This window comes from Larimichthys crocea, chromosome VI (assembly GCF_000972845.2).
Source record: "Larimichthys crocea isolate SSNF chromosome VI, L_crocea_2.0, whole genome shotgun sequence".
Lineage (NCBI taxonomy): Eukaryota > Metazoa > Chordata > Actinopteri > Sciaenidae > Larimichthys > Larimichthys crocea.
In genome coordinates, this window is record NC_040016.1 from 10,536,617 (window position 1) to 10,563,297 (window position 26,681).

General features: G+C 40.4%; 2 protein-coding genes across 2 annotated transcripts in view; one reads left to right on the forward strand and one right to left on the reverse strand.

The window, feature by feature from the left end:
• The first annotated feature begins 4,356 nt into the window (after nt 1-4,356).
• Nucleotides 4,357-6,986, forward strand: LOC104925139 (parapinopsin). The gene is made up of 4 exons (XM_010738691.3): nt 4,357-4,687; nt 4,941-5,269; nt 5,951-6,193; nt 6,808-6,986. Exons 1-4 carry the CDS (start codon nt 4,357-4,359, stop codon nt 6,916-6,918), a joined length of 1,014 nt encoding a protein of 337 aa, XP_010736993.3. The 3' UTR covers nt 6,919-6,986.
• A 187-nt stretch (nt 6,987-7,173) lies between these two features.
• The window catches only part of cacna1da (calcium channel, voltage-dependent, L type, alpha 1D subunit, a), a 54,771-nt gene continuing 35,263 nt past the window's right edge, over nt 7,174-26,681 (reverse strand). Inside the window, exons 28-46 of the mRNA XM_019262509.2 lie at nt 26,192-26,302; nt 25,416-25,499; nt 19,900-20,028; nt 19,744-19,809; nt 19,564-19,655; nt 19,284-19,443; nt 18,781-18,908; nt 18,576-18,672; nt 18,363-18,465; nt 18,119-18,220; nt 16,342-16,475; nt 15,386-15,502; nt 14,547-14,935; nt 13,155-13,181; nt 12,356-12,484; nt 12,077-12,216; nt 10,977-11,083; nt 10,525-10,842; nt 7,174-10,347 (exon numbers count right to left, since the gene is read on the reverse strand). Coding sequence (XP_019118054.2) covers nt 10,042-10,347; nt 10,525-10,842; nt 10,977-11,083; nt 12,077-12,216; nt 12,356-12,484; nt 13,155-13,181; nt 14,547-14,935; nt 15,386-15,502; nt 16,342-16,475; nt 18,119-18,220; nt 18,363-18,465; nt 18,576-18,672; nt 18,781-18,908; nt 19,284-19,443; nt 19,564-19,655; nt 19,744-19,809; nt 19,900-20,028; nt 25,416-25,499; nt 26,192-26,302 — 2,739 coding nt within the window. The 3' untranslated portion in view covers nt 7,174-10,041. The remainder of the gene's footprint in view (nt 10,348-10,524; nt 10,843-10,976; nt 11,084-12,076; nt 12,217-12,355; nt 12,485-13,154; nt 13,182-14,546; nt 14,936-15,385; nt 15,503-16,341; nt 16,476-18,118; nt 18,221-18,362; nt 18,466-18,575; nt 18,673-18,780; nt 18,909-19,283; nt 19,444-19,563; nt 19,656-19,743; nt 19,810-19,899; nt 20,029-25,415; nt 25,500-26,191; nt 26,303-26,681) is intronic.

Below are 26,681 nucleotides of genomic sequence, written 5' to 3' on the forward strand. Positions count from 1 at the left end.
GTAAAATCCCGTCCCAGCACCGTGCTGGACTGATGCACCGTCTCCAGCCGCGGTACTGCCAGCACGTACCCTACTGTTTTATTTGATTGGTGAGAGAGAGAGAGAGAGAGAGAGAGAGAGAGAGAGAGAGAGAGCATCACCCTCCAGACTCCATCCTCTGCTCCTTCTTCCTCTGAAAAGGGAAAACCCCCTCAGTCGACTCTCTGCTGCAAGAATCACGGACCTTTTTTTTGTGTGTGTCGTCTGCTTGTTTGTTTGTAACAAAGCCTGAAATGCTTGAGGAGGTGAAGTCTGCAGAAAATGCCTCCTGGAGACGAGGAGGGGGTTCCTTTATTTCTTTAATTTTAATTTCCAGCTGAGAAGAGCAGCATGAACAGGTGTATCGCCCACAGGACTAAAGAGAACAATACAATTCATCTGCTCAACGATTAAAATTCAAAATACTGAACTTTGCTCTCTGACTCCTCTCACGTCCTACTGCTCTAAAGTTGTTGCATTTAACGCTGACGCTGCATTATACTGCACACGCTTGATTGTCTCCAACCCCCAAATGCTGCGCACACAGAACCCAAATGAAAGCGCGTGTTGTGTTAATGTAAATGAACATGTAGTGCATAATAAATGTCTCCTTCAGAGCACAAAGGTTCATATAATGAGCACAGATTTCTGACATAAGATGGCTCTGTGGGCGATAATGAGACTGCAGATATTTGATGAAGGCTTCCGCACTGCCAGCAGCACAATACAAGAAAGAAAGAAAGAAAAAAATCAGTTGGGAGTCATTTGGGTTTTGGGACACTGAGTTCAGATCATGAAATTACTACAAAACATTAGAGAGATACATGTTAGTGGAGCAAAATCTGATGTTAACTTTGCGCGTCTGTGATTGGCCGAAGTCTAATAATTTAATCACTTTGACCAATGACGTCATGTCACTCACCAGCAACTTTTCCACGTGGGCCCTGGAGATGATCTCAGGAGCTGAGGTGTGGTGAGGTAGAGAGAGAACAAGTACTAAACTCCTGTTTTATTTGGCGCGCCATATTCATGGGTGATTACTATAAAACAAGAGCGGATCCGTCGTCCTGTAGACTGCTTTAAACTGCTGATTAGGAGGCGATAATGTTGTCAAGGCAGCAGGCGGGTTGATGCACCACCTCTCCACCACCCTCCTCCTCCACCACCACCACCACCATCACGGGAACCGTGTTTCGACTTGAGGCTTTTATTAGTTTAGTAATTGCATCGTACATCAAAGTTGTGAGGAGCCTGTACTGTCTGGGACGTGCCGATAAGGTGCCTGCATGTTGGATGACGGACAATATTATCCGGTCTCCTTCTCCTCCCCGGATGCTTTAATTAACTATCGACAGCGAATAAAAAATCAGTTCACTGTCACGATACCGCAGAAGGTCCTATAGAAGTCCTGCTGAAGTGTCCTTGAGCAAAGGGGGTGTATCACCTGCTCCCAGGTCGTTGCACCATGTCTCACGTGTAGCTTTTACGCACGAGGAAACAAACCGCCCTCTCCATTTGATTGGATCTCTTAAATAATGTCATGACCTCCACCCACACACCTGCAGTAGGTCAAATAAACACATTAGGGAATACAAGTGTAGTTCATTCACCAGAGTACAATGGTTTGATATGGTGAACGTTGTTGCATGATTTTCTGTTTTGTGTGCTTGTGTTTATTTCAGTGCATCCAGCAGTTTTAATGATCTCCTCCAGGCTTGGTTTAAGACCAATAAAATACTCCACTTTGTGTCTGCCATGTTGTTGTTTTTTTTACACATTCGTCTTGTATCATTCTCCCTAATTGGAAACATCCACAATATAGGAACATGCATTTCGTTCCACTTCAAAAGTTTACCTACAGGACACAAGATGTTTTTCGACTTCGACAAAAAAAGTCCATCCTCATGTGAGCGCCCGGAGGTTTCATGTTTCCATATCATACATGAGTGATTTAAAGCCCTTCAGCAGATGAATGTGGAGAGATGAACAGATTTCTGTTGTTGAAGCAACAAGGAGTAAAACATGTTTCAAGTGGACGTGGAGTTGCACTTTGGAGGAAGAATAATCTCTGTTTTATTTGACGTGCTTCATCAAGTGAAACAGAGTTTGAAGACATATTACAGACTCTGGCCTTCAGGTGCTCTCCATGGTGCTGAATGTAGTCTGCAGTGCAGCATATGTGTCTGTGGTCAAACAAGATAATGCATTTTTTAGGTTGATAGTTTACACAATTTAATCCAATAGCACTTTGCTTAGTTCTTGTCCATATTGGCTCAGAGAGTTTCACCTGAATGGCAGTTTTACAAAACAATGCAAAGCCCGCTGATTTGTTTTTTGCAGTGATTTCAACTGGTGGGAAAAAACTGGAGGGAAATGATTCAGACCTCTGACATCCCTGGAAAAAGCTAGTTAGTAAACCTTTAGTTGGATAATTTGGTCACACAAATAATGTCTTATCTTTGGGTCTAAATAAATCAAAGTGAAAGGTTTTGTTCCAGACATAAAGCTGTATAATCAGACCCAGACTGCTGTTGAACTCTCAACCCAAACAGTTTTAATCTCTGTCTTGATTTGATTGGACATAACCCTCTTAGAAGGTTACACACAGGGCACCTGTTGTCTTGAACCTCTTAATCTTAATCTTAACCTCACCTCATGCCCTCAGCAGTGTGGGGTAAGTCGATTTAAACCACCTACAAAAGTCAACTTATTTTCATTCAGTGAACTGTGACTGTAAAAAGATTATATATTGATAACTTGCCTTATTTATATGCAGACTCATTGTTATAGTCAAGTATCTGTAAAGTTTTAATGCCTTCATATGTCTTCATCACTGCTCCAAAAGATTATATCCTGTTAAATATGAGAATTATTCATGCAGCAGTAAAACACTGTAGTCACTTAGTTCAGACTTCGAACATCAAAAGTACCTGTATCTTTTTTGTTGTTATTGCGTGTTACTCAGCATCAATCTGACTCAGTGTTTTAACATTTTTACTAGACACTTAAACTCGTCATAGTGACCCTGAGTCAAGGCAGCACATAACACTGTGAACATAAATAAAAGCTTAACCAGTTACCAGAAAAACAGTGGGATTATCTCGCTGAAGGAACAGGTACTTGTCTTAAGGTGACCGACATCTGGTATCTGTATACATAGAAAAAGGAAGGCTATCCATACACACCAAAACACCTCGCAACAAGTTCACATAATGTTCCGTCTTTTGCAGAGATGTGTCAGATGTATTGAATGCGGTATTTGTTGTCACGTTGTTGAAATGCTGCAATATTGCGAGGGCTGAATAATCTCAAATTAGGTGCACAAGCTGTATACTGGGTTTGATATATGTCATTTTAATCCCTACTTGACTGCCAAACCAAAACTATCAACTATAATAAGGTATGCAGTTGTGCAAGCCTCATGATCAGATAAAAGTTTGCAACGATGTGTTTAAGCTGCATGACTATGACAGACACGCCGATGCATCCATACAACAAAACATCAAGGTGTCATTCAAAATGATTGCAGGGAGATTGAAAGTTGATCTGTTTAACACCACCGCTTGGCCAAACTAAGCTTCTCCCATCTAAGCTGCAAATGTCTAGTCTAATTCCAATGTACAATTATGTTTGACAGGTTTAAATTGTTTAATCTCGCAGCCATTCTCCATGTTTGTGTTGAAAATGTAGGAAAATATAAGCTGTTCCTTGTCTCGCCTGCAGCTTGTCCACAACACAAGATCATCACACTTATTAGCATAATAGAGAATCACTATTATTTTATTGGCAACAAATATTTACCTATTTATTCTCATTTTAATCAAGTATTCTGATTCTGTAATTCTTTGCTTGTTTCTACATGAGTGCATGAAAATAAGTTGAATTTTTACTCATACTGGCTAAACTTTCACTGACCCCTTTGTGTACAGAAAACAAGAGGGAGAGAGAAGGGGAAGACAAATGTTATAGAATGATCCAGAGAGAGATCATCAGCCCTCATCAATCTTTGCTGTAGTTACTATAGTTGTGACATAGCTCCTCTCCCTCTGTGTGTAGGAGTGGTCAGAGAGTTTATTGTCTCCTGCATCAGTGGACTGATCCTGGTGAGAAGCACTGTGGAGTCATCCTCTTTAAATACCTTTATAATCAAGCAAAAGGAAAGGGCTCAAGGATCATCATTTAGAGGAATTACTCTTTGGTAAGTCCAGATCTGGAGGACCTATTCTTAGACTCTGGGCATCTACTCTCAGCCGTCACACTAGGGCAGTGAGATATTGAACATCTAGAAGCACCAGGACTAGAAGAAACAACCTGACTATTTTTTAAGGATTTGCATCCATGCAACCATCTGTTTTCCCCCCAAATGCTTCCTCATACCTGGGTCCACATGGGGAACCTCCTCTGTCACGCACTGGCTTCATCATTCTCTCCATCATTATGGCCATTTTCACCGGTCCGGCCATAGTACTCAACGCTACAGTGATCATTGTGTCCCTCATGCACAAGCAGCTGAGGCAGCCGCTCAACTACGCTCTGGTGAACATGGCTGTGGCTGACCTGGGCACAGCCATGACTGGAGGGGTACTGGCTGTGGTCAACAACGCCCAGGGGTATTTCTCCCTGGGAAGAACAGGCTGTGTGATGGAGGGTTTTGCAGTGTCCTTGTGTGGTGAGTGAAAAGAGCAGCACAGTATAGGATATGCAGTGTTTTCAACTTCTCTTGTTCTTACAGAATCACAGTACAAGATGAATATCTTCTCTTATGTAAAATGTGGTGTTGTTTGTTATTTTATCAATGCATTTTCACTTCAAACATTTAATAGGATGACACACTTCCTCCTTCACATCATTTTCATGTATTCATAGAACAATATTCATTTACATCTCCATCCCTGACTTTGCTTTCCCTTACTTGTCCGCAGGCATCACATCTCTGTGCACTGTTGCTCTGATCGCCGTGGAGAGGATGTTTGTTGTAAGTAAGCCCTTGGGGCTGATAATCTTTGAAAAAAAGCATGCTGTTGGAGGTATTGCCTTATCCTGGCTATGGTCCCTCACATGGAACTTACCTCCCCTTTTTGGCTGGGGCAGGTATGAGCTGGAGGGTGTAGGGACGTCCTGTGCACCAGACTGGCACACCCGCGACCCCCATCATGTCTCCTACATCCTGGCTTACTTTGCAGTGTGCTTTGCTGTTCCCTTTACAGTTATCTTGGCATCCTACACAAAGCTCATGTGGACATTACACCGGGTGAGCATTTGGCTTCTTCATAGGCAGTGGTAGTTGAAACACTTGCACATTTTCTTTTACGTCTTTTACATCACAAAACATACACGTATAAAATATAGTGACATGTTACAGATTAAACCTGTAGCTCCCATTCTTACAAAGAAAAGCAGTAATGGTGCACTCGAAATTTAAATGTCTACGAGCTGAAGTGTGTTAGGTGGAAAAAGTTAAAATTCTTAAAATGATCATAATCATCTCAAGATACCTTCAATTTATATTTTAACTCTTTGGATGACCTGGACTTAAGGTCGGGAACTACTGGCTTAAACTACCTACTCCAATTAGATTTTTAAAATTAGCTCCACCTCCACCAGCAACAACAGTAAAATCCTGCTCAGTAGTTACATCAGTATTCTTCAGGATGAATCTGTTACAGCAGACTAATACATCCATTCATATTAATCAGATAAGCAAGAGTCCAGTATGGACCGGCCGGTAATTCTAGGCACCTACATCGTAGTTTTCTGATTTGTAGTTTCCCATTTGTCCTATGATGCACTGGGCATGCAGGAGACATAATAAGGAAGAATTAAGAGTTGTGACATTCAATAGTAGCACATGTCAGCATCAAGCCAGAGACTTTGCAGTCATGTGGTACAAATGGGCCAATGGACTCTTTGACTTTTACGCTCTTTGTTACAGGTATCGAAGATGGCCTGTTTGGAAGATGGTGCAGTAGCTAAAGGAGAGATGAAGGTAGCTTTCATGGTGGTCCTGATGGTCCTGACATTTCTAATCAGCTGGTTGCCTTATGCTGGTCTGTCCATGCTGGTGGTTTACAACCCTGATGTGGAGATTCACCCGTTGGTGGGCACGGTGCCGGTTTATCTGGCCAAGAGCAGCACCGTGTACAATCCTATCATCTACATCTACCTCAACAAACAGGTACTGTGACACCATATACTGATGATGACTGAATTTAGGCAGATGTGATGAAGAAATTGCAGGAAAAAATCTTGCTGAGCATCAACTCAACATCAGCACCACCTAGTGGTATTGACAGATCTTGTCTTAGGACAGATATTAAGTACAGGAATGCGTTTTTATGCTACAACTGGAAGTAAAAATTAAGCAATTAAGTAATTAAACCAACTAATTTTAAACGTAACAATAACAATTTCTGTTTTATTGTGAAAAACATTTTAATACACAAAGTCTCTCCTTTAATTGCCATTTTTTAATTCATATTTTTCAAGACTAATAAATGTATTACATTACTGTGTTCTAAAACATTTTTGAGTCCCCTGAATAATTGAAATACTTTACTGACCCCCTATTTCGCATTCTAAGCATTATAGAGTTGTAAGCAGATATAAGGACATTTTAATTGTTTATTAATGTATAGTATTTGTCAACAGATTTATATGATTTGGCTTTTTGTTTGTAGGAATGCACCTCACAAAAACTGCTGCATGATGTCTGAATGTTTATTACGGTACAGTATAATTAATCTTGGCTGAACATTTTATGCACTGGCTCATTCGTTTTGTTTTCTGCAGTTTCGTAAATACACAGTACCCTTCCTGCTGTGCTGGAGAGGTCCCTTCGAGGAGGATGAGACATCAGAGATGACTATAGAGAGTTCAAACAACAAAGTGTCTCCAACCTGAAACAAACCTGCAATCATCCATGAAAAGTGAAATTGTGTATGATAGTCACCTGCAACGTCGTCGGTGAAACAATGTGTTTTTCTACAACTGTGACTGTATCACTGTAATTTTACAGCACATATGAATTTCTATAATGTCATTGGTAAAGACTTGTGGTGGTGAAAGCAGAATACAAATAAATGAGAACAGTAATTCAGCATAAGTTTATTCAATGATGATCAATAGAAAATAAAATATCAGTATCCATTTCAAATAAAGTCAAGGCTAAATTAAAATGAAAAATACAAAAAAAATGTATTGATACAAAACCTAGAAGGTTATAATAAAGCATTTGCTACTAAGAGAAATTATGTTTACTGAATAAAAACATTAAGGAGCAAATATCAAGACTTTCAAGTAGAGAACATTACCATGGGTCTTTTCATACTTTTGTACATATTTTACATTATCTTCTATTTTAATACAGCTTTCCGAACATGAATAGTTGTAATAGTAATTATAATCATAACAATATGAAGAAAACTAATAGAAACGTTCAAATCAATATGTTTCTCTGTAAACTGGTACTTTACCACTTTATTTTTTTTCCCTACCCGCGAACAGAGAAACAGTGCACCTTGAAAATATTTTTTAATACTCTTTCATTCCCAGCATTGTAAGGTGAGGTGTAAATGACAAATATAGATTCCACTAAACCATACACACAGTCACAAAAAGTACAAAATTGTCTCACCTTAATACACAAATCTGTTTAGAAAAAGGAGAAACAAAAGCACTATACAGTTACTTGTGCAAAGACAAACAGCTATGTGCTAATATTTAAATACCATTGGTATAGACTGAACCAAATCATTATTTTCTTTTTTCAGGAATCCCTGACATGAGGTAAAAGTAAGTTCTTTTCATCTTTAGTTTAACACAACTTTTAAAAGTGTTTACAAAATAATGCATATCTTCAGTTCATCAGTACTGTAATTGCTACGAATAGTACAATGTGCCTGTTATGTGCATTGGTCCTTTTATATGACAGTCATCAACAAAAGGACTAGAACACATTTTTTTTTTTTTTACTCACAAACAATTCAAAGAGCCCTTTCAATGTGCACACAAAATGGAAAACCTACATTTTCATGACAGTATTCGGTTGAATTAGAGTACAGTACGCACTCACCTACAAATCAAACACTCATGAACAACAGATCACATTAACCCTAAATATCCTTGGTGCTTATTCAAACTCTCCATGGTAATGCCTGAAAAAGCCCACTTCAGCTTATTTAGTCCAGTGGCCATATTGTAATAGAACAATAAATGATAACTGATAAATGCATCCAGGGTTTGTTTTTCCCTCTTAGTCTCATTAATAAATATGATTATTGGAAAAACACAAAGTCCAGGTTCAATCCTACCAAATCTCTTTCAAAGACTCCATTGTGGGACACTGTGACAGACAGATAAGTTGAGACAATGATATGTTGTCACCGTTGCCTAACGAGGTATACTGTATGCAGGAACCAGGCCGGCTGAGAGAGAAAGGGGCGGGGGGTTAGTATTGCTTAGCCTCTCTCCAGCATCCTGACACCAGGACACCCTCTTCCCTTCCACTTACAAAAACACTGTTGGACTGTTTTCTAACCTTTGGATGTGTGCATGTGTCTCCTGCCACCACAGGCTCTGAGGCCTCACACACTACATGAAGGCTAAGATGTGATTGCCAAGATTCAGTACAAAGGTTTAATGGAATTACACCATGATCAACGAGAGAGTATGTCATGGAAAATCCCAGCACAAGCTATGAGAAATGTGAAATTTATCCCTGTTATTACCATCTATCATTTTTCTTTCTTTCAGCAGCAAAAAGGCATTTCAGTAGGGGCAGACGAAACCTAGGTTTGACTCTGAAACCAACTAAAAAAGCAGCATTGTTAATGCACTATGCATTTTAAATTCTTGTGCATGCCCTGCACAAAATATGCAAACAAATGCTCATTACATCTGTATAAAATTTCAGCACTGGATCCTTGAGGCTTGCCTTCTAAAAATGCTCCTTTAAAGGGGGCTTAACCTTATGCAACTGGTGTTGGTTTAATGAAGTAACACATGTACTCCTATGCTAAGAAATCAAAGCCATTTGCATATCTTGTGCAGTAGTGTTGTCACACAAGCAGAACCTCTTAAAAATGCTGTTTTTATAGGCAAAATAAATGGTGCATATTAGCAAAGAAATAAAAGGCAAACGAATATCAGAATATTGTACCTAATAAAATAACGCAAGTCTGCTTTTATAGCATAACAGGAGTCACAAGGGTCCATATTGCTGATCTTTTAAATGATACATAATTACAAAATATAGAATATCTCTTTACAAAGTTTCTTTTGTTATATAATACAATTTACAGCATATCAACTATGAAATATTAATCAGGCTATTCTAAAATGTTAAAATAACCTGCCTGCTAGTGCATTTATCACAAATGCTTTTGTCGCTTCAAAAGTACATATCTCAAGTTGAATGATGCTATAAGTAGGACAGTTAGTTCCTGCATAATCTGGTACGACTCTACTGGTGCTCTTCACTTTTTGACTCAGCTGTAGCAATCATTAAACGGTCTTTTCTAACAACAAAGGGATCAAGTTTGACTAACAACTACGGGACGAGATATGCCTTTCTATGCTTGCATTGAAAACTTGCATGATATGCCAAACCTTAATAAAGTGACCGAGGTAATGACATCGTACATCTGATTGTCATCACCCTTAGAGACCCGCCCTAGTGAGTATCTCACACCTTTTGCCAATTGGTCCGTCTTTCACTGGCATCAACGTCCTCATCTCTGGTTGGCTGCAGGCTGAACCTGTATGTCACCTCCAGGTCAGGAGGGTGCAGTCAGTCCCTCTGTGCTCAGCAGCGATGGTATCTGGCTCTGTGCTGTGACCTCCTTTGCTGGCAGGTGGAGAGCAATTAAATGAACGGGACTAATGTGTCTCTCTTCTGCTTTTATGCCTTTTCTCTTCAATGTAAAAGGCACTTCTTTTGGTCAGAGCCAACAGATGCATTTCTTTTTAAATTTTCATTGATTTAGTCTGACAAGGTCCTAAAATTGCAGATTTCTCCAGCCACTGCTATAAAGTTGTGATACAGATCATCTCGTCTGCCAGGTCCTCCTCGTAAGGAGCTCTCGGTTCTGTCTCTGGCTCTTCGTCACTGTAGCTGGCTGCAGTGTCCTGCAGTTCATAGTCCCTTGGAGTCAGAATGGGGAACACGTTGACCCCATTGACGCCTGGGGCCATCCCTCCGTTCAGCAAGTGACTGGCTGCACTCTCCATCTCATCTATCGTCATCTCACATGCATCTGCTATCTCATGCTTTGTGGCAGCGACGAACTTGGGGTCCTTGGCGTATCTCCCAAGCCCTTCTGATATCAAAACCTGCTCAACAGAGGACAAAAAAAATATGTTACTCTGGTTTGTGCAAACTTGTTTTACTTATCTTGCTTGTCACATCTTGTTGTGCAGCATGAATGTAAAAGTGTGCCTGTGAGATCAAATGATTTGGTAAGGCACACATCTCCTCTCCTTACCATCCTGCCCAAGCCTCAAACTCACCGCTTCCACAAGACTAGTGGCGCTGCCTCTCTTCTGGTGGTACTGGTTATGGTACTCAGGTGGCACCTGCAGGTGTACAGGTGAATATGTCCTCTGGGTGAACTCTGGGTCATCTGTGTACCAGGAGCTCTTGCGCACAGACACTTGGCTGCTAGCAATGCTCTCCCTGTGTGGGTGGTCCACACGGATGAGAGGGGTGTAATATGGCGACTGGTCTTTACTGGCCGGGGTGGCAGGGGGAGTGGCCCAGGACCGGGTGGAACGGGTCGGGGAGAGGCGGTGGGCTCTGCTGGAGTCCAGGCCTGCTACAGCCATAACCTGAGTCAGGAGAGACACATGGTACAAACATTATACACATTCGCACAACTGGCAGTTCTAGTACTGCTCTGCTCCTAACTACAACTACTGATGTGAGACAGTGAGCAAACGTGTGAGACTTGTGCCTGTGTTACCTGGTGCTGCATAAGGTGCAGGGGTAGAGCAGTACGCTGATGTGGAAGCTCGTCCTGGCTACTTTGTCTCCGCAGACACTCAAAGTTGAAGGAAGGCCTCCTGTTACCTGAACAAGTAGGAGTGCACCACTGAGTGACCTCATGCAGAAAACTTTGACAGCGTGCAACACTGACGAACATTCAAGGAATATGAAACTGGGTGAGTGGATAAAAAAACAGAGTGAGTCAGTGACCAACCAAACCTGCTTTATAGCTTATTTTATCCAGAGTTGGTTTATAGTCTACAACCTGTTGTTGTTTTTTTGTGTACACAAATTAATGCAACATCACAGAAAACAGACAAAAACAATAAATTAACAAATAAACGATGTATGTATCTATTTGTTGATATGATTCTTTATATATTATGGTTGATGAAGAAATCATAGTTATTGTTGTGTGTGGTACTGGTAGGGTTGCAAAGGGGTGGCATTTTCTGGTAAATTTCCAGCAACTTTCCATGGAAATTTTGGAAATATTCCAAATCAGAAACTTTAGTTTATGGGAATCAATGGGAATTAACTAAAAATTGTGGTAATTTAGTAATTGGGGGTAAGATAGCATCATAATAAAAAATTGAAATGATGCCAGCTATAGCTTATTTATCATCTAACTGATCAGCTAGCTATCTACTGTATCTACTGCGTGGCCTCAATAGCCCTGCAGTAAACAGTGTACTGTGTGCATGTGATTGAGAAATAGCATAGATATTCAAGTGTACTTGCATGAAATCTGGTTGTTTTAGTCAAGATCATGCCAAAATATATATTTTCCCCAACTATATTTAAGATCCCTGTTAACGGCCAACCTTCAATTGGGTAAATTCCCAGTTTAATCCTGTTTATTCCCTTAAATTCCCATTAACTCCCATGGAAAGTTTCCAACTTTGAAACTGCAACCCTAGGTATTGGTGATGCTGTATGCATACCGGATAGGAAACACGTTTCAACTTGAGATTTCCCACTCTCTAACAAAGTATGGATCCTACATGGTTTGAATCTGACACAACAGGATTTATTGTATTTTTCAGCATGAGTTACTGCAGGAAGAGGGTAAGATACCTTGAGGTGTGGCAGGAAGCAGCCGTCTCTTTGGTGACCTCCGTGAATCGCGGTAGAGAGGCTGCTCGTCATCGTCATAGTAACTGTCTGGGTGATGGTAACCTTTGGGAGTCTCGTACTCTGTGTCACTATTCTGATACCTGTCAACACACAGAATAAAAAGCATGTGGGAAAGTATTGTTTGGCACACTCTACCCCAAAACACATTCATTTTGATAAAGCTTGCGGTTCAGATAAGATTGATAGCAAAGTTCAAAAGACAGTCAGAAAGAGTAATACCTTTCCCCTGACAACATACTGTCGTCTTCATAAAACTCCTCTCCGCTGTAATACTCCCCAGAGAAACGATCTTCATCAAACTCCTCCTCCCTGCGGATGGTGGGGTGTCGTCCATCCACTCCATGGGACCTGATGAGAGGTTAGGGCACAGGGGTCAGAGCATGCACACTGCTGCTGTTTAGCGGGTTTACTGAAATAGGGCCATGCACTGCCATGCAGACGCAAGCCTCCAGGGGGCAGCGATGCAACTGACCACCCTAATATGAACTAAATATGAAAAACTGCAGCCAAACCAAGACAACAGGCAGCAAGTTTCAGGCTGAAGAGCATCACTCTGTTATCTAAACATCCCATACACTTTGAGGCCCTTCATTAGGTGAATTAAAACATAGATCTCGTAGGGTTAGGAACCGAGTGAATTAAGTGTAGAGCTAGCAATGACAAGCCGTTTTAAAAACATTCTCATACACTTCCTTGCTTCCGAGCATCTGGGTCCTTCTTCAAAGCAAACACGTCACTTTGACACATGCATAAAGCAGGGCTGCTCTCAGCGATATGCTGGCCACTGACATTTACGTTATTCCTCCTTTTGCTTAAAATCGCTGACGCAACTGCATCATAACAGAGGCAGCTGATAACCTGACAAATGATTGGCCAGCATATAGCACATAACATTGACTTAGCAGGGATGCAACCATTCACCAATCCAAGTCAAAATTAAACAAATGAACATAAAAAAAAAGTCCTTGTTTTGCTGTTGAGGCATACTGCTGGAGCCAAACCTAGAAAAACAACATACCTAACATACGTCTCATAGTAGCGCCTTCTGTCCAAGAAAGCAGAGGGATGGTTGAGAGAAAGCATTTTGGTTAGGAAGGAGAAAGGGAGGAGAGAACACAGAGAAAAAGCCGGAGAAAGCATGACATATATATAAGTATATCATACAGTATATGAGTCATATACAGCATTCTCATATATATGTATGAGGAAGAGAGGGTGGGATGGTGGACACTGACTCCAGTGTTTGTTGACAATTTCATTTTATATTTTTAAGTTAAGAGCCAAACAAAAATCATTAATCTTTTGTGAAGTGACAGCAATGAAATTGTCCGCCAAACTTATAGGGTACAAAAGAAAAACAATACAATACGGGAGCGGCTCACGAAACAAAGCATGAGTAATCAAGGAGATAAGTGTGCTATTGGTCACTTATGAAATTAACTGTCAGTATGAAAGTAGGCCTGTGATCCATTATGGAGTGAAGGGTTTACAATATAGGTTTGTGAAATGGGAAAGTTTGATAAGAAGCTGGGTCCTGCCTGCGGGGAAAAGTACCTATGTAACAGATAATGTCCACAGGACCTCTTGTTGCAGCAAGCACTCAAAGCAGAGAAACTAATACCAATGTTTTTTTGTTGTTTTTTGTCATACACCCTAAGATAGCTGCTTGAAAGGAGAACAGTGGAACAGGAAATACTTTTATTGTTGAACTGTTTTTATCTATCTACAGTATTGGAGTTTCAGCCTTACACCATCCATAATTCATATCTAGAAACTCTTAAACTTACTGTCGGATGTTATCGTTGTGTGATTGTCTATGTATTCTAAATTCTTTGATTAAATTCTGTAAGGAAGTTATGAGAAAACTGAAAAAACACAACCAGGGTGGTTTAATTAAATGTTATGTCTCTGTATAGTAATCTATCTAAATGAAGGAATTTATTGGATAGAGACAGCTGAAAGGTGACAGGCAGGTGGAGAGAGAGAGGCGGACTGACAAGCAGCAAGATATGTATAAATAAATATATTATATACAGTATATATATATATATATATATATATAATATATATAAACTAAATAATTTTCTTTTCTAGTTTCACTGTTCTCTGCATTAAATGTTTTTTTTTTCATTGAACATGAATCCATCATTACCTACCTATGAATCTGATATGTGTTCAATAACAATATTTCTCTCTATATGAATGTTCAGCCTTACCTGCACAGCAATATGTTTTACAAAACTCTATTGTGGCTACGTTGGAAATATCTTGACGCGATGTGCCTTTACATGTTTAATTCACATGTAAGTTCAGACACACAGGACACACAACCAAACAAAACGTGCTCTGGGACACGGAGTACACATATTTCTGCAGCAGATCAAAAGGCTGATGATCATTGTGTGGATACCTTTGACCCTGGGGTGTCCGGGGCTTGTCGTAGTCGTAGTAGGAGGTGCGAAGACCTGGGTAGCCATTGGGAGGTGCATGTTCATAGTAACGATGGTGACCTCCGTTAGGCAGACTGGACACGTTGGCATTGTTGAGGTTGATGTTGGTGGACTTGGGAGACTTTCCATAGGAGTTGTGGTGGCGGTGATGATGGTGGTGGTGGTGATGATGATGGTTGGGGTGGGACATTGCGTTGGCTCGAGACAGGCGTCCCACTGGCTGCTCCATATGGGCGTAGTGAGGTGGAGGCTGCACCTGTAGAGGTCGTTGTGTGGCGTTGGTCTGATGGCCATTGGATCGCCGATGACCACCGTTCATGAGATGGTTACCAAAGAGTCCACCGTTGCGCTGTGAAGGAACGCTCAAAGTAAAACCACCAGGGCTTCTACTTCTTACAAAGCAGCAGAACAAATGTGCTATTGATGTTAAGTCTGCGGGCTGATTTTCTTTTCAGAAATTGTATGAGCAAAAAGAAGTTCAGAAGCTGGTTTCATGGTGCATGATGTGAGCAAAATGAATGCATTGTTTGTAGTTTGTTTGAATTGAAATGGAGGAAAAACAAAGGAAGCAAATGAACAAAAAGCTACATACTGTAGCAAAATATACATACAGTATATCTACTACATATTTAGCTTATTATTATTATTATTATTATTATTATTATACTCTGAATACATTTTATAAATAGCTTATTTATATGTATATTACCATAAAACACACCAATTAGTAAATTAAAAAGCACAATATTTAAATTTTGCCACAAACATTCCTCCTGTCATGTAAAATTAAATTAGTTACCCTATAAATTTCCTCGTCTTCCTCTGGAATAAAGTCTACTAGTTCGTCATCCTGCAGATCACATGATATCGCTCGGCGAATTTCGGGCCCAATATCATGCAGGGTGCGAAGGCCAGCCTGTAACCATGACAATAAGAGGGCTAAACGCTACAGCGGGCAGCTTCATCTTATAACTCACAGTAGGAAAATCTGAGATCATACATTCACAACCACCACACACACTGGGCATACACACACCTGCGCTGGAATGTGCAACACCTGACATTTACAGTACTGACAGACTGTGAGAGATGAGAACACACAGACAGACAAATGTGCTCTCCTGAATGCATCCTGCTGTGAGTATTACTTATCTGAAATGTCTTGTGTAGCATCCAGCTGTGCTTTGTCTCACATGAGTGAGTGTAGTAAAGAGTTACTTTTCGTCCTTTCCTTTTTCTTTGTAGGTGTACTTTACTAAATTAGCACGACATATTCAAAAATGTTATCATAAATTAACCAAACCATGTTTACTGTTTGATAGAAGATATATGGGAAGATATTGAAGCCATATATCGTACCTCATAAGGTAACAGAAATGGCAACGAGCTTTGCAAGTGAATTTCATGAGTGGATGAGTGAATTGTGATGCACAGAAAACACGTGAAATGATGGCTGGAGACAATGACACACGCTTAACATCAACATCTATGAGATTTAGAGACACAGAGACACGAGTAACACATTGGAAACATATAAATCACAGATTCATACTGTACACCAACATCATGAACGTCCTGCTGGATCACAAACCATAACATTAGCACACTTAGTGATATTTGAATGAAATGCACAGAGACACGTTATACAGACTTGACTCAACAACATTACAATGCTCATAAATCCATGTTTTCACACAGTGTCAAACAATCTCTCTCTCTCTCTCAAAGATAACACACAAACATTGTGAGACTCACCTGTAGAGCAATAGCTGTGTTGTTCTGGGAGGGGTGAGCACCCACCAGGCCTTCCTCTTTACGTTTCTTGAATTTCCTAAAGTAGTCCTGTATCAGGAAGGTGGCATAGAACTTCCCCACGGTTACCTCATCATCTGAGTGAACAGACCACACAAATGCTTCCTGTGTCAGCAGATCACTACACACATGTACCCTGGGAGAGGAAAGGAGAGTCTCTTCCCCTCCCTCGTCCTCGTCTTCTTAAAAAAAAATGTGGGGTCCATCACCTTAGGACTACAGACAAGTGAGGCACTCTTTCATCCCAATCAATCAAAAAATAATTTATATCCAAATTATATACATCCATCTTGATGGTGTATATACTGTACCTCAATGCACCGCCTGAGATCCTTTGCTGTGTTTCAAAAAGAACAGAAAATCAAATATCTGCTACAAAACCCAAAATGTTGTGTTTGTGTATTTTTTTTTTACATCTGAAGAGCTTTCATCATCTACATTATATATAAATATATATATATGTATATGTTTGATTTTAGATTGGATCAATTCAATTGGGTGAATTGATCTTCAAACACCCACAACATCAACGTGAATCTGAGAGTAGTAATTACTGTAACTTCTCTGACAGAATGAACAAAATTAAGGTCAAACAGACCACAAATAACCAAATGACGACAAGTGAGTGAGTGAGTGAGTATGACTACAAACTACTGAGATTTTTCAGTTACCAGTGTGACATACAGGCTGCAAAAGAAAGACTTTTCAATGTTTAGATAACATTTATCTCAAACAATGTCCATTACTTTACCTCTGAGACACTTTTTAATTTTAATGTGTGTTTTTTTGTTGGGATATAGGAGTGTATGAACCAAATTATTTAATAAAATGTCAGCAAATGGCATTAAATTTTCTACTTTAGCACATGCAAGCAAGCAGATCTACAGTATGCATCATACATGTCAGTATGTTTGCGTGAATTTACCTGTTTGTGCTCATGAATGCTTTAAATGATGTGTGCTAGCCCGGGTTTGTACTTTGTATGGGTATGTTTTTGCATGTACTTTTGCCCCATTGGATTTTGTTTCATATATTATTTGAAAAGTGTGAAAAGAAAGTGTGAGAATCATTCTGAAGCAGGGGTCTGAATCACTTTGAACAAGCGCGCTGGGGACAGAGATCGGAGAGAGGCAACACTAGTTCCATGCCACCACCCTAAAACAGAACTGCTTCAGAATATTCTGAAGTGCTTCAGAGTTTTGGATACAGAGATATAAAAGTGTGAGAAGAATAAGCTGTTGAAGCTCAAGCGGTGAGAAAAGGACAGATAAAGAGAGACAGATAAAGAAGGAAAGAGACAGAGAGATTAGTGAGAAAGACAGAGCATGCACTTGCACAGTGGTCTACAAGGCCATGCAAGCCCAAAGCCCAGCGGACAGTCAGTAGCCTCCATCAGCATCCAGGGTAGGAGGGAGGCGACACACATGGATAAGAAACACACTGCTGAGGGGGCAACCAGGAGAACATGAGCAGAGCATAAACAGCACAAAACAGCTTTACTTGTGTGTGAGAATTTATGTGTGTGTGTGGGTTTTTATTTATTTAAAGATATAGTTATGAAAGAGCAGTTTGGAGCTTCCTGTAATTTTATGCAAACAGCGTGTGGGCAGCATATGGTGTGTGTGTGATTTTGTGCAAGCTGCTCTAGCATAGTTTGTGTGTCAAACTGTAACAGAAGGACTACGAGCTGGAGGGACAGACACAAGCCGATTCCACTAACCACCAGCGGGGGGCACCACTTGATCCAGCAGCTTCATGCTGGTTCTCTTCCAGATTTTCTTGATGACGGCTCGCAGCTCTTCGTTGGCCTGCTCTAGATTACCTGCACCACAGGGGAACAAACGTCCCTGAGAAACCGGCACTCCAGTTCACAGCCATTTTAAATCCATGCACATTCATAATTACAGGTGACAGAGAATACTCAGTATTGCATGCATATTTTAGGCGCAAAATGAGGTTCATACCTTCTGTCTTGATCTTCAGAGCAGTGCGCACCAACGCAAACAAAGTGGCATTAAACATGACTGTGCCATCGCTGTTCAGAGGCATGTTCATGGCTACCAGCCTCTGAAAGAAGAGAGCAGATAGAGGCCTTTAACACAGTAGAACAGGCTGGTTAAATGTTATTTCTGTTTGCATTTTATAAATGAGATAATAAAAATGGGAGGAGCAGACACCTTGCAGGCGACTCTGTGAGGACACAGTTTGCCAAAGCCAAGAGGAGGCTGGATACGACGAAGAAGTGTCACAACATCCAGATGTTTAATTCTCCCTCTGGATAAGAACAAAAACAAATGTAAGCAGCAGTGTACTTACTAAATGACTGCACAGAAACATGAATGTGAAACGCTTTCAGACACTGTAAGTAATAAAAGCACATACTTTGCCTCTGGGTCGTACTCTGACCAAATTCTCTTGAATTCATCGAGGTGATGGGGACCAAGAATGGACCAATCACGTGTTAGATAATCAAAATTGTCCATGATGACGGCCACAAACAAATTGATGATCTGGAGGGACATAAGAAAATTCTCTTACATACGTTTGCTTAGTGTCACTATATGCATAGCACAATCACGGGTTACCAGCTTCTGAACTTCTCAGGATAAAATAAAATAAACCCTAACCCTAAACCACAACATAAAAGCCTAAATGCTGTCTATCAGTCACTTTATAAATGGCTCTGAATTGTTAATGTCATATATGATATTCCATTAGTTACATACTAGATCAATTAAACAAAATTAAACTGACAATACATCGTTGTGGCATTAATGGTCACTACTTTGTTGACTGCACAGATTATTACTGAGTTATTTAACAGCAATGCACTGTTAAATAACTAACTACAAGTAAGCCAGACACTGTTTCACGTTTCTGTGTACCAGAAAGGCGCAGAGCATGTAGAAAGTGATGAAGTAAATTATTGCAAATCCACTGCCACACGTCATCTCCTCCCCGGGGTTGTAGTCGGACTCTGGGTCACAAAGTTTCCCTGGCATACAGGCCAACATGATATCCTGCCATGCCTCTCCGGTGGCACATCTAGGAGATAGACAGACGTGACAGACACTAAATAAATCACTCAACAAGTAACCTACAAAAAAACTTAAAGTCACAGTGAATCAGTTTCCGGATCACCCCTGACTGCTAACCCCTACACACCTGAAGAGAAGGAGCACCGCCTGAGGGAACGTTTGGAAGTTGTTGTTTCTGTTGATTTGTGTCCCATCCACCATGGCAACCTTCCCAAACACCTGAAGCACAAATATTGCTCACATAAATTTAACTGTAACCAACTCGGGTAAGACAGGAAACTATTTTCTGCCAAATGAAGTTACCAACCTGCATGCCGATGACCGCGTAGATGAAGAACAGCATGGCTATCAGAAGAGCAACATATGGCAGAGCCTTCAGGCAAAAAGAGAGGAAAGAAAGTAGATTAATATGGATGACTATGTCTCCTTCAGTTACTCATCAGATAACTGTACCACGCCTCACCTGGAAGGATTTGATGAAAGTCCAAAGCAGGGTGCGAATCCCTTCCCCTCTGCTGAGGAGCTTGACCAGCCGCATGACTCGAAACAGACGAAAGAAGGTGATGGAGATGCGAGCGCTGTCCTCTGTGTTCTGTGGAGAAACAGTTTAGAGTCAGAGGATAGGAGGGTAGCAGTGTGTATGTAGTGAACACAGAGCATCTGGCTGTGCTTTACAGTATGATGAGGTCTGAATTGAGACCCCAGGGCCAGATACATATGGGCTGAGAAAGCAGCACTGCATCTTTGCGTCATGAAAAACTGCACGTTTAGATCATTAAATTTGAGCATGGATTGGTTTTCTGGTGTAGTGGCGACACCTATTAGACGTTCAAAGTGTAGTTTCTTTATACAGCATATACAAGGCTGTAGATGTTAGACAATTTATGGTTGAAACATAATATAGCAAGAGCCTCTAAAGCAGTGTAGCTGCAGCTGATATGTTTCTTATGGTCTGCGTCCAAAGCACTGTCAGTCGCCCTGTCACTGTACAGACCTACAGGGGAAGAAGCAAGGAGGCAAGCATGCTGGAAAAAACCTTGCCATACTTGACAGGACACATCTGCACAAGCATGGCACCCTCAGTCCAGAGTCACTGCATGCGGAGTCACAGTGGGGCCAACCCGAACAGGGTCAGCCAGGAGGTTCACAGGTCAGAGCTGGGTGACCTGATCCCAGGGTTCATCCATGGGTCACTACCCCACGCAAGAATGGTGGCAGAGACCATGTAGCAGTGTCAACAGTACAAACGTGAGGAGCGGCCCAAAACCGCTCCCGCCTAACAGGACACACAGTGTCACGTTTGAGTGACACACTTTCCTTAGAAATAACTCCACTTAGGAAAATGAAAAGCAGTTGTTTTTTGTTTTTTTTTAGGATATATGCAAATGAACAAACAAAACAAATGAGACCAAAAAAGAAGTTAAAAAATGTAAAGAATGAAAACCTTAATATGAGAAAATAAACGAAACAGAAAGAAGCAATAGATAATAGGAGATGTTGTAAACCGAAAAATACTAAAGAAAGAAATGCAGATCAAAACATGGCCCTGAAGGGGTGGGGGGGGGAGAAGGGGGGGCGGAGCATCTTACCCCCATCTCATCCACCTGAGGAGTCTCCGTTGGCTTTAAAATCAAAGACCTGTATTAATGACTTGCACAGAGCCTGCAGGTCTCACACACACTGGGCCAAACACGTAAACATTACATTTGAAAAGTCTCGATTAAGACGTAGACAGAACAAAGTCACTACTCTTCTCATTGACGGGACAAAACTTAAGTCTTATTGTTTCGCTATGACAGAGACAGACATTCATGTATCACTGTCTATGTACACTTAATATGATGACAGACATTATCTTAACACTTTAAAAGACTGCCACACAACAGGTTTGCAGCTCAACATTCTCTACATAGGACTTAACACTTACATGTCAGACTGACAAACAACATGAAGTTACTTAATTACTTAGTAACATGTAAGACTGACACACAACTTTATCACTCCCCCGGTGTGATGGACATTACTGATGGGATTAAATGGATCGTATGGTTGAGATGTCTTTGCTGAGCTTCAGACAATGTTAATGAGAAGTCAACTGGCTGACATAACAAATGTTATGAATTCATGTCATGGTAAAAAGCGCCGGCTGCTATTCTCACAGAGCCTCGACTCATAGCTAATTATTGTTTTGTCCTGCATATCAACATTTAGACTTCAGACTTCATTTAGACAAGCACACGTCAACATATGAAAAATCATACATTGTGTGGAGTAAGACAGTCTCACTCTCATCTGGTTGCGATGATTTAATGTAAAACAAGTATTTTGAAAAACAATGTTTTTGTTCTGTGGCTGAAATGAAAATGTTTGAGAGGGCTGAGCATAATAAAATAATTTGATAGTCGCTCACACGGATCCACACCCATACACAGTTGTCGTCTGCAAGTCATGTCATTAACAATAAATTATTGAATATCAGCAGTATTCCGTGAGCATTTGTACACAGAGGAATTCCAGGTGCAAAATAAAATAGAAAACATCAATCATAGTGGTGGTGGTTAGACAGAACCTGTATAATGGTAATGTGATTTTTTTGCAAAAAGAATGAGATTAACTCAGCACTCATATCAGAAGGCTCAGCACTGAAAACAAAGAGATACTCCAGACAGATATGGCTTCATTCAAATCCCTCAGCACGATACTTGACAAACCGTCAGTATGAGGTGCAGAATGAGCATAAATAATAATAAAAAAAAAAATGTAGAATTAGCTTGAGGAGGTTCTTTAGGTAATCCTGGCCACAGCGTTGATGGAGCATGCGTTCAGCATTGCCACGTTGCTGGGGAAGCACTGCACACACACGCAAGACAATTGGGTGATGACGAGCCATTGGTGAACTCATAGCAATGCAGCAACTCATGCATGTCAGTAGTGCCCTGCAACAAAACTGCCATAGCAGGGCGCTCTCACAGTCCGGTGCAGAAAGAGGTGAATGAACGACAGGAAAGGAAGGAAAAAAGACAGAGAGGGAGGGAGGCAGGAGGAAACCAGAGAGACCAATACTTGGATAGAAAATAAAGCCAGACAGATTGAGTCATACTCAAATAGGAAGAGGGAGAGAGGCGTAAAGAGGGAGAGAGTAGAGAGTTACTGTTGGAGTGTTCATGCACCTGACTGGAGTCTACACACCTGCGCTACACATGAGCTCCATTCTGAGCTTTAAGAGCTCACTACAGGAAGACAGAACAAAACACAGAGACAATCACTCACAGAGACACAAACACAAGATCATCAAAGAACCTCAATCTCAGCTGCATTAAACCACCATCACTGTAAACGTATAAAATTAGGAACTAGTTTAGCATTTTCTGATCCGCTGATGAATTCTTACCTGAGAACAGTACTGTGAAAGGATGCTTAGACTTTAATTTGAAGACTGTAACTGAAGCCTGATGTAAGTGTCAGTTGCTTAAAAAGCTTCTATTTCTATGGAGTTCACCACATGACTTATCTGTTTTACCTAATATTGATGCATTTAATCAACCACCTGTGACGCTGCACAACTACACAACCTTAAGGAAAGTAAAATACGTATTTTTTTTACTTTTTCTTAAAAACCTCATCATGATTTTCATGCTTTTTTTTGAGTGTTGATTGAGTTACACAGATTCTATATATTAAAATTGTCCTTAATGTTGTGTAGGACGTTTCCAAGCTCTGAGCTCCAGGGCCATTCTGTCTGGAGGTAAAGATCGAGGGGTATGGAGAGAGAGAAAGGGAAAACTTTACAAGGCTCTATGGAAAAAAAACTGACCGGCGGGGTCACGGGGCCAAGCATCTGTGAGAGGCGGGACATGGAAAGGATATTAGTGGAATGACGTGATCGACACTTCTCAACATGCATTTAGAGAAGCCGCAGTGGCCAGGTAAGAAATTAAACAATCACACAGCTCATGACTGGAATGGCAAGCAAGTAGCACAAATCATTAAATTAAAAGTTAATTAAAAGTAATGAAAGATCAGCTATTTTAAATGATTAAATGGAAAAGAAATTCTACATCTGATCTAGTCAGTTGCTGTATGACACAAACAGCAACAACCACATGCCATGCATACCACAAATAAATGATGGATGAAAGGTACCTCACAAGAACGACTAAAAAAGCCACTTGTGAAATCAACATCAAGTCCCCAACATTCGCAACACACATACATTCATACATACATACACACATACAACACACCTTAAGGTACACACTGTACACATGTAAAACACACATGCATAACAATAATAATAACCACCACCATATGTTTTAAACAAAGTTAGTGCTTGTTTATACACTCATGCAGACACACATTTTGAAACACGAACTGAGAAAAACACAGAAAACATGAAATATAACTCCAGAAAAACAGCACTGCAGCTCAGACACGAGAGCACTCAGGAGGAGAGGGACGGGGGCGCAGGTTGAGCGGTGAGTCTTTGGTACACTGCACCTCTAACAAGCACCACCATCACCATAACTATTCCTCAGAAACTTGGTCTAAGAGCATTCCTGGTGTTTGTTTCGTAACGTGGACTTCGAATCTGAAGCTCTCTACCGTTTTTATAGCAGTTAAACTCAACGCACAGCACAGCAAAGTAGATCACAGACATTTAGTCTTTTGTTTTAGGTGTTTTTGTGAAGAGCCAAGTTAAAAAGAGGAGAGAATTTTGTAGTCGGTAAATGTAAAAATCCACTATTTTATAGATCCTTGACATGAATTTTCAAAGCGACTGACTGACTGACTTTGATCAATACTGAAATAAGCGTTCAATTAAAATTAAATATGTGATACTGTATTACAAAATTACAAAAAAATAATTTTTTTTGATTTAATAAAACATTAATTGACCAATTTAGGATTGAATCTACTGTAAAGGGGTCTCGAAGATAAAGTTGTTATACACAACAGGTTACACACAGAAAACATTTTCGTTCATTGCCATACTTGCCTCTACAAGTTTCTATGGAAACAAAATAAACAAGAGTAAGAATTAGACAACCACATCATGAATCATCCTGCTCTGAACCAAACACAGGCCTCGGTTCACAGAGAAATGTGAGAGACTCCTGTTTTTGACACGTATATACACTGCCAAGTCCGAGGGTTTAACAATCAGCATGAATCCTGAAACAAACAGTACTGCAACACATTGACGATAAAACATTTAGCAGAAGCTTCAAGAAGATTTGTTTGTCGATTAACTCAGTGTACTGTGGATGTAGTATTAACAACAACAGGACATAAATAGAGGTCAAACTGAAGCTTTACAGAATAAGCCAATGGCACATTAACAACTCCAAATAACAATGTAAAGTTGTGGCCTGCTAGGTATCATGAGGACTATAGAAGCTCTTACTGGAGTCTAGCCGATAACATTTTAAAGTTTTTGAAGGGCTCTAAAATAAGTGGTGGGAAAAAATGGTTGGGAACCACAGCCCAATCAAGTTTCAACAAATAATTCAGACAGTTGCCATGTGGCTTTCCTGAAATGCTTCAGTTCAACTTGAGAGGCAGAAAAAAGTAGTACTTACATTAACTTCAGTGATAGCGATATCGACGACGCTACCAACAACAATTAAGGCATCAAATGTGTTCCAAGCATCAGCGAAATAGTGCTGTTAATGCGTGGAGTTAAATGTGAGGGTAAAGATGGGAATGAAAGAGAGAGACCATGGAGAGAAGGAGAAGGATGATCAGAGAAGAGTGAAGCGTAAAGAAAAAGAAAAAGGAATGAGCCAGAAGGATTTGATGAAATGGCAGGGTCATGGAAGGACAAAAGGAGAGAAAAAGGAGATAAAGTATTAAGAGTGATCAGACAAAAAGCCAGAAATTTAAGTCCTGCCATGGAAACCTTCAGTGTGAGCCAAGGTGGCCGGAACAGGAGAGAGAGGTCAGAGAGCAGCGGGACTTGTTACAGCCGAGCTTACTTACATCGATCTCACTGAGAACAATATCTACAATGCTGCCAATCACAACCAGGGCGTCGAACACATTCCAGGCATCCCCAAAATAGCCCTGAGTGAGGTGGTGCGAGGGGTGGGCAAGTTGGGCGTGAGATCAGCACAAAAAAAAAAAAGTCTTTATTCTTAGACTGCAATTTATATAGACTTATTCTGGTCATTTAAAACACACAAGAACCCCTGCTGGCTACTTCAGCTGAGGGGTTCATGATTATAGTGCATTGATTTATACAGATTGAGGTTGAGGACCTGCACCAAAGTGATGTTAATACTAATACATGCAAAAACACTGCTGCCAAGAACTTGACAAACAGTGAGCGGCTATTTTGGTACAAAAGTCAGCACTCCACCCCACACTCTGTCTCTTACTAGCATCCTGTCCTTCTTCTGAACACACAGCTGTTGGGCGGGCAGTGCGGTTGAGGGGAAAATGAAAAAAAACATTCACTGACTGAACCCACCGCTCCTTTTTTTGAACAATTCAACATCCAAATCTGTTTATTTCTTCCAGAAATTAGATAACAGCATTGATACCACTGTCATATCTGTCTACCAAATATTAAGCTACAGCCCTCCATGGTTAGCTCATATTCAACAGACAGATATGTGGATGTTATCGATCGTCTCATTTAACTCTTGACAGCGCACCTTTAAAAAATAAAACTGTATCAATAATACGGTATGTTAAAGTAGAGTTTGTGTGTATATGAACTCTGGTCGACGTCGTTGTTTGTGAAGAAGACTCACCCTGGGTTTATAAGCGATGAGTTTGATAACCATTTCCACAGTGAAGACAGTAGTGAAGACCATATTGAGGATGTCCATTACATAGTTAAAGGTCGCAGACTGGCCGTAGTGCTGGAGAAAGACAAAGAGGGATTTTTTTTTTTTAAATAAAGGGAGCTTGCTATAATTTGTGCTTTATTAATTATAGACAAAACAAAGACTTTGATGAGAGGCCAAAAAACCCAAATGCTACATCTGCATAAGAAATAGTTTGAAAATAAGAAATGGTATTTGAAGGCTATGAAGCTACTAAGTGTATATTCTTTGTGTGATTACAGGGCCCTTCAAATGAGTCTGATGATTTATGTTGGACAAAAAATTAAACCATCTGCATTGTTTACAGTATATTCATATTCTTGTCCCTAGATCTGCCACAGTGTCATTATATATTACCAGTAGATGGTGCCAAAGTAAAAACAAAAAGCAAACATAGTACCTGGACAAGGACTGC

Coding starts and splice junctions, on each gene's coding strand:
- LOC104925139 (XM_010738691.3), top strand. CDS start 4,357: ATGCAACCATCTGTTTTCCCCCCAAATGCTTCCTCATACCTGGGTCCA. Junction 4,688..4,940: donor TTTTGCAGTGTCCTTGTGTG/GTGAGTGAAAAG, acceptor ACTTGTCCGCAG/GCATCACATCTCTGTGCACT. Junction 5,270..5,950: donor TCATGTGGACATTACACCGG/GTGAGCATTTGG, acceptor TCTTTGTTACAG/GTATCGAAGATGGCCTGTTT.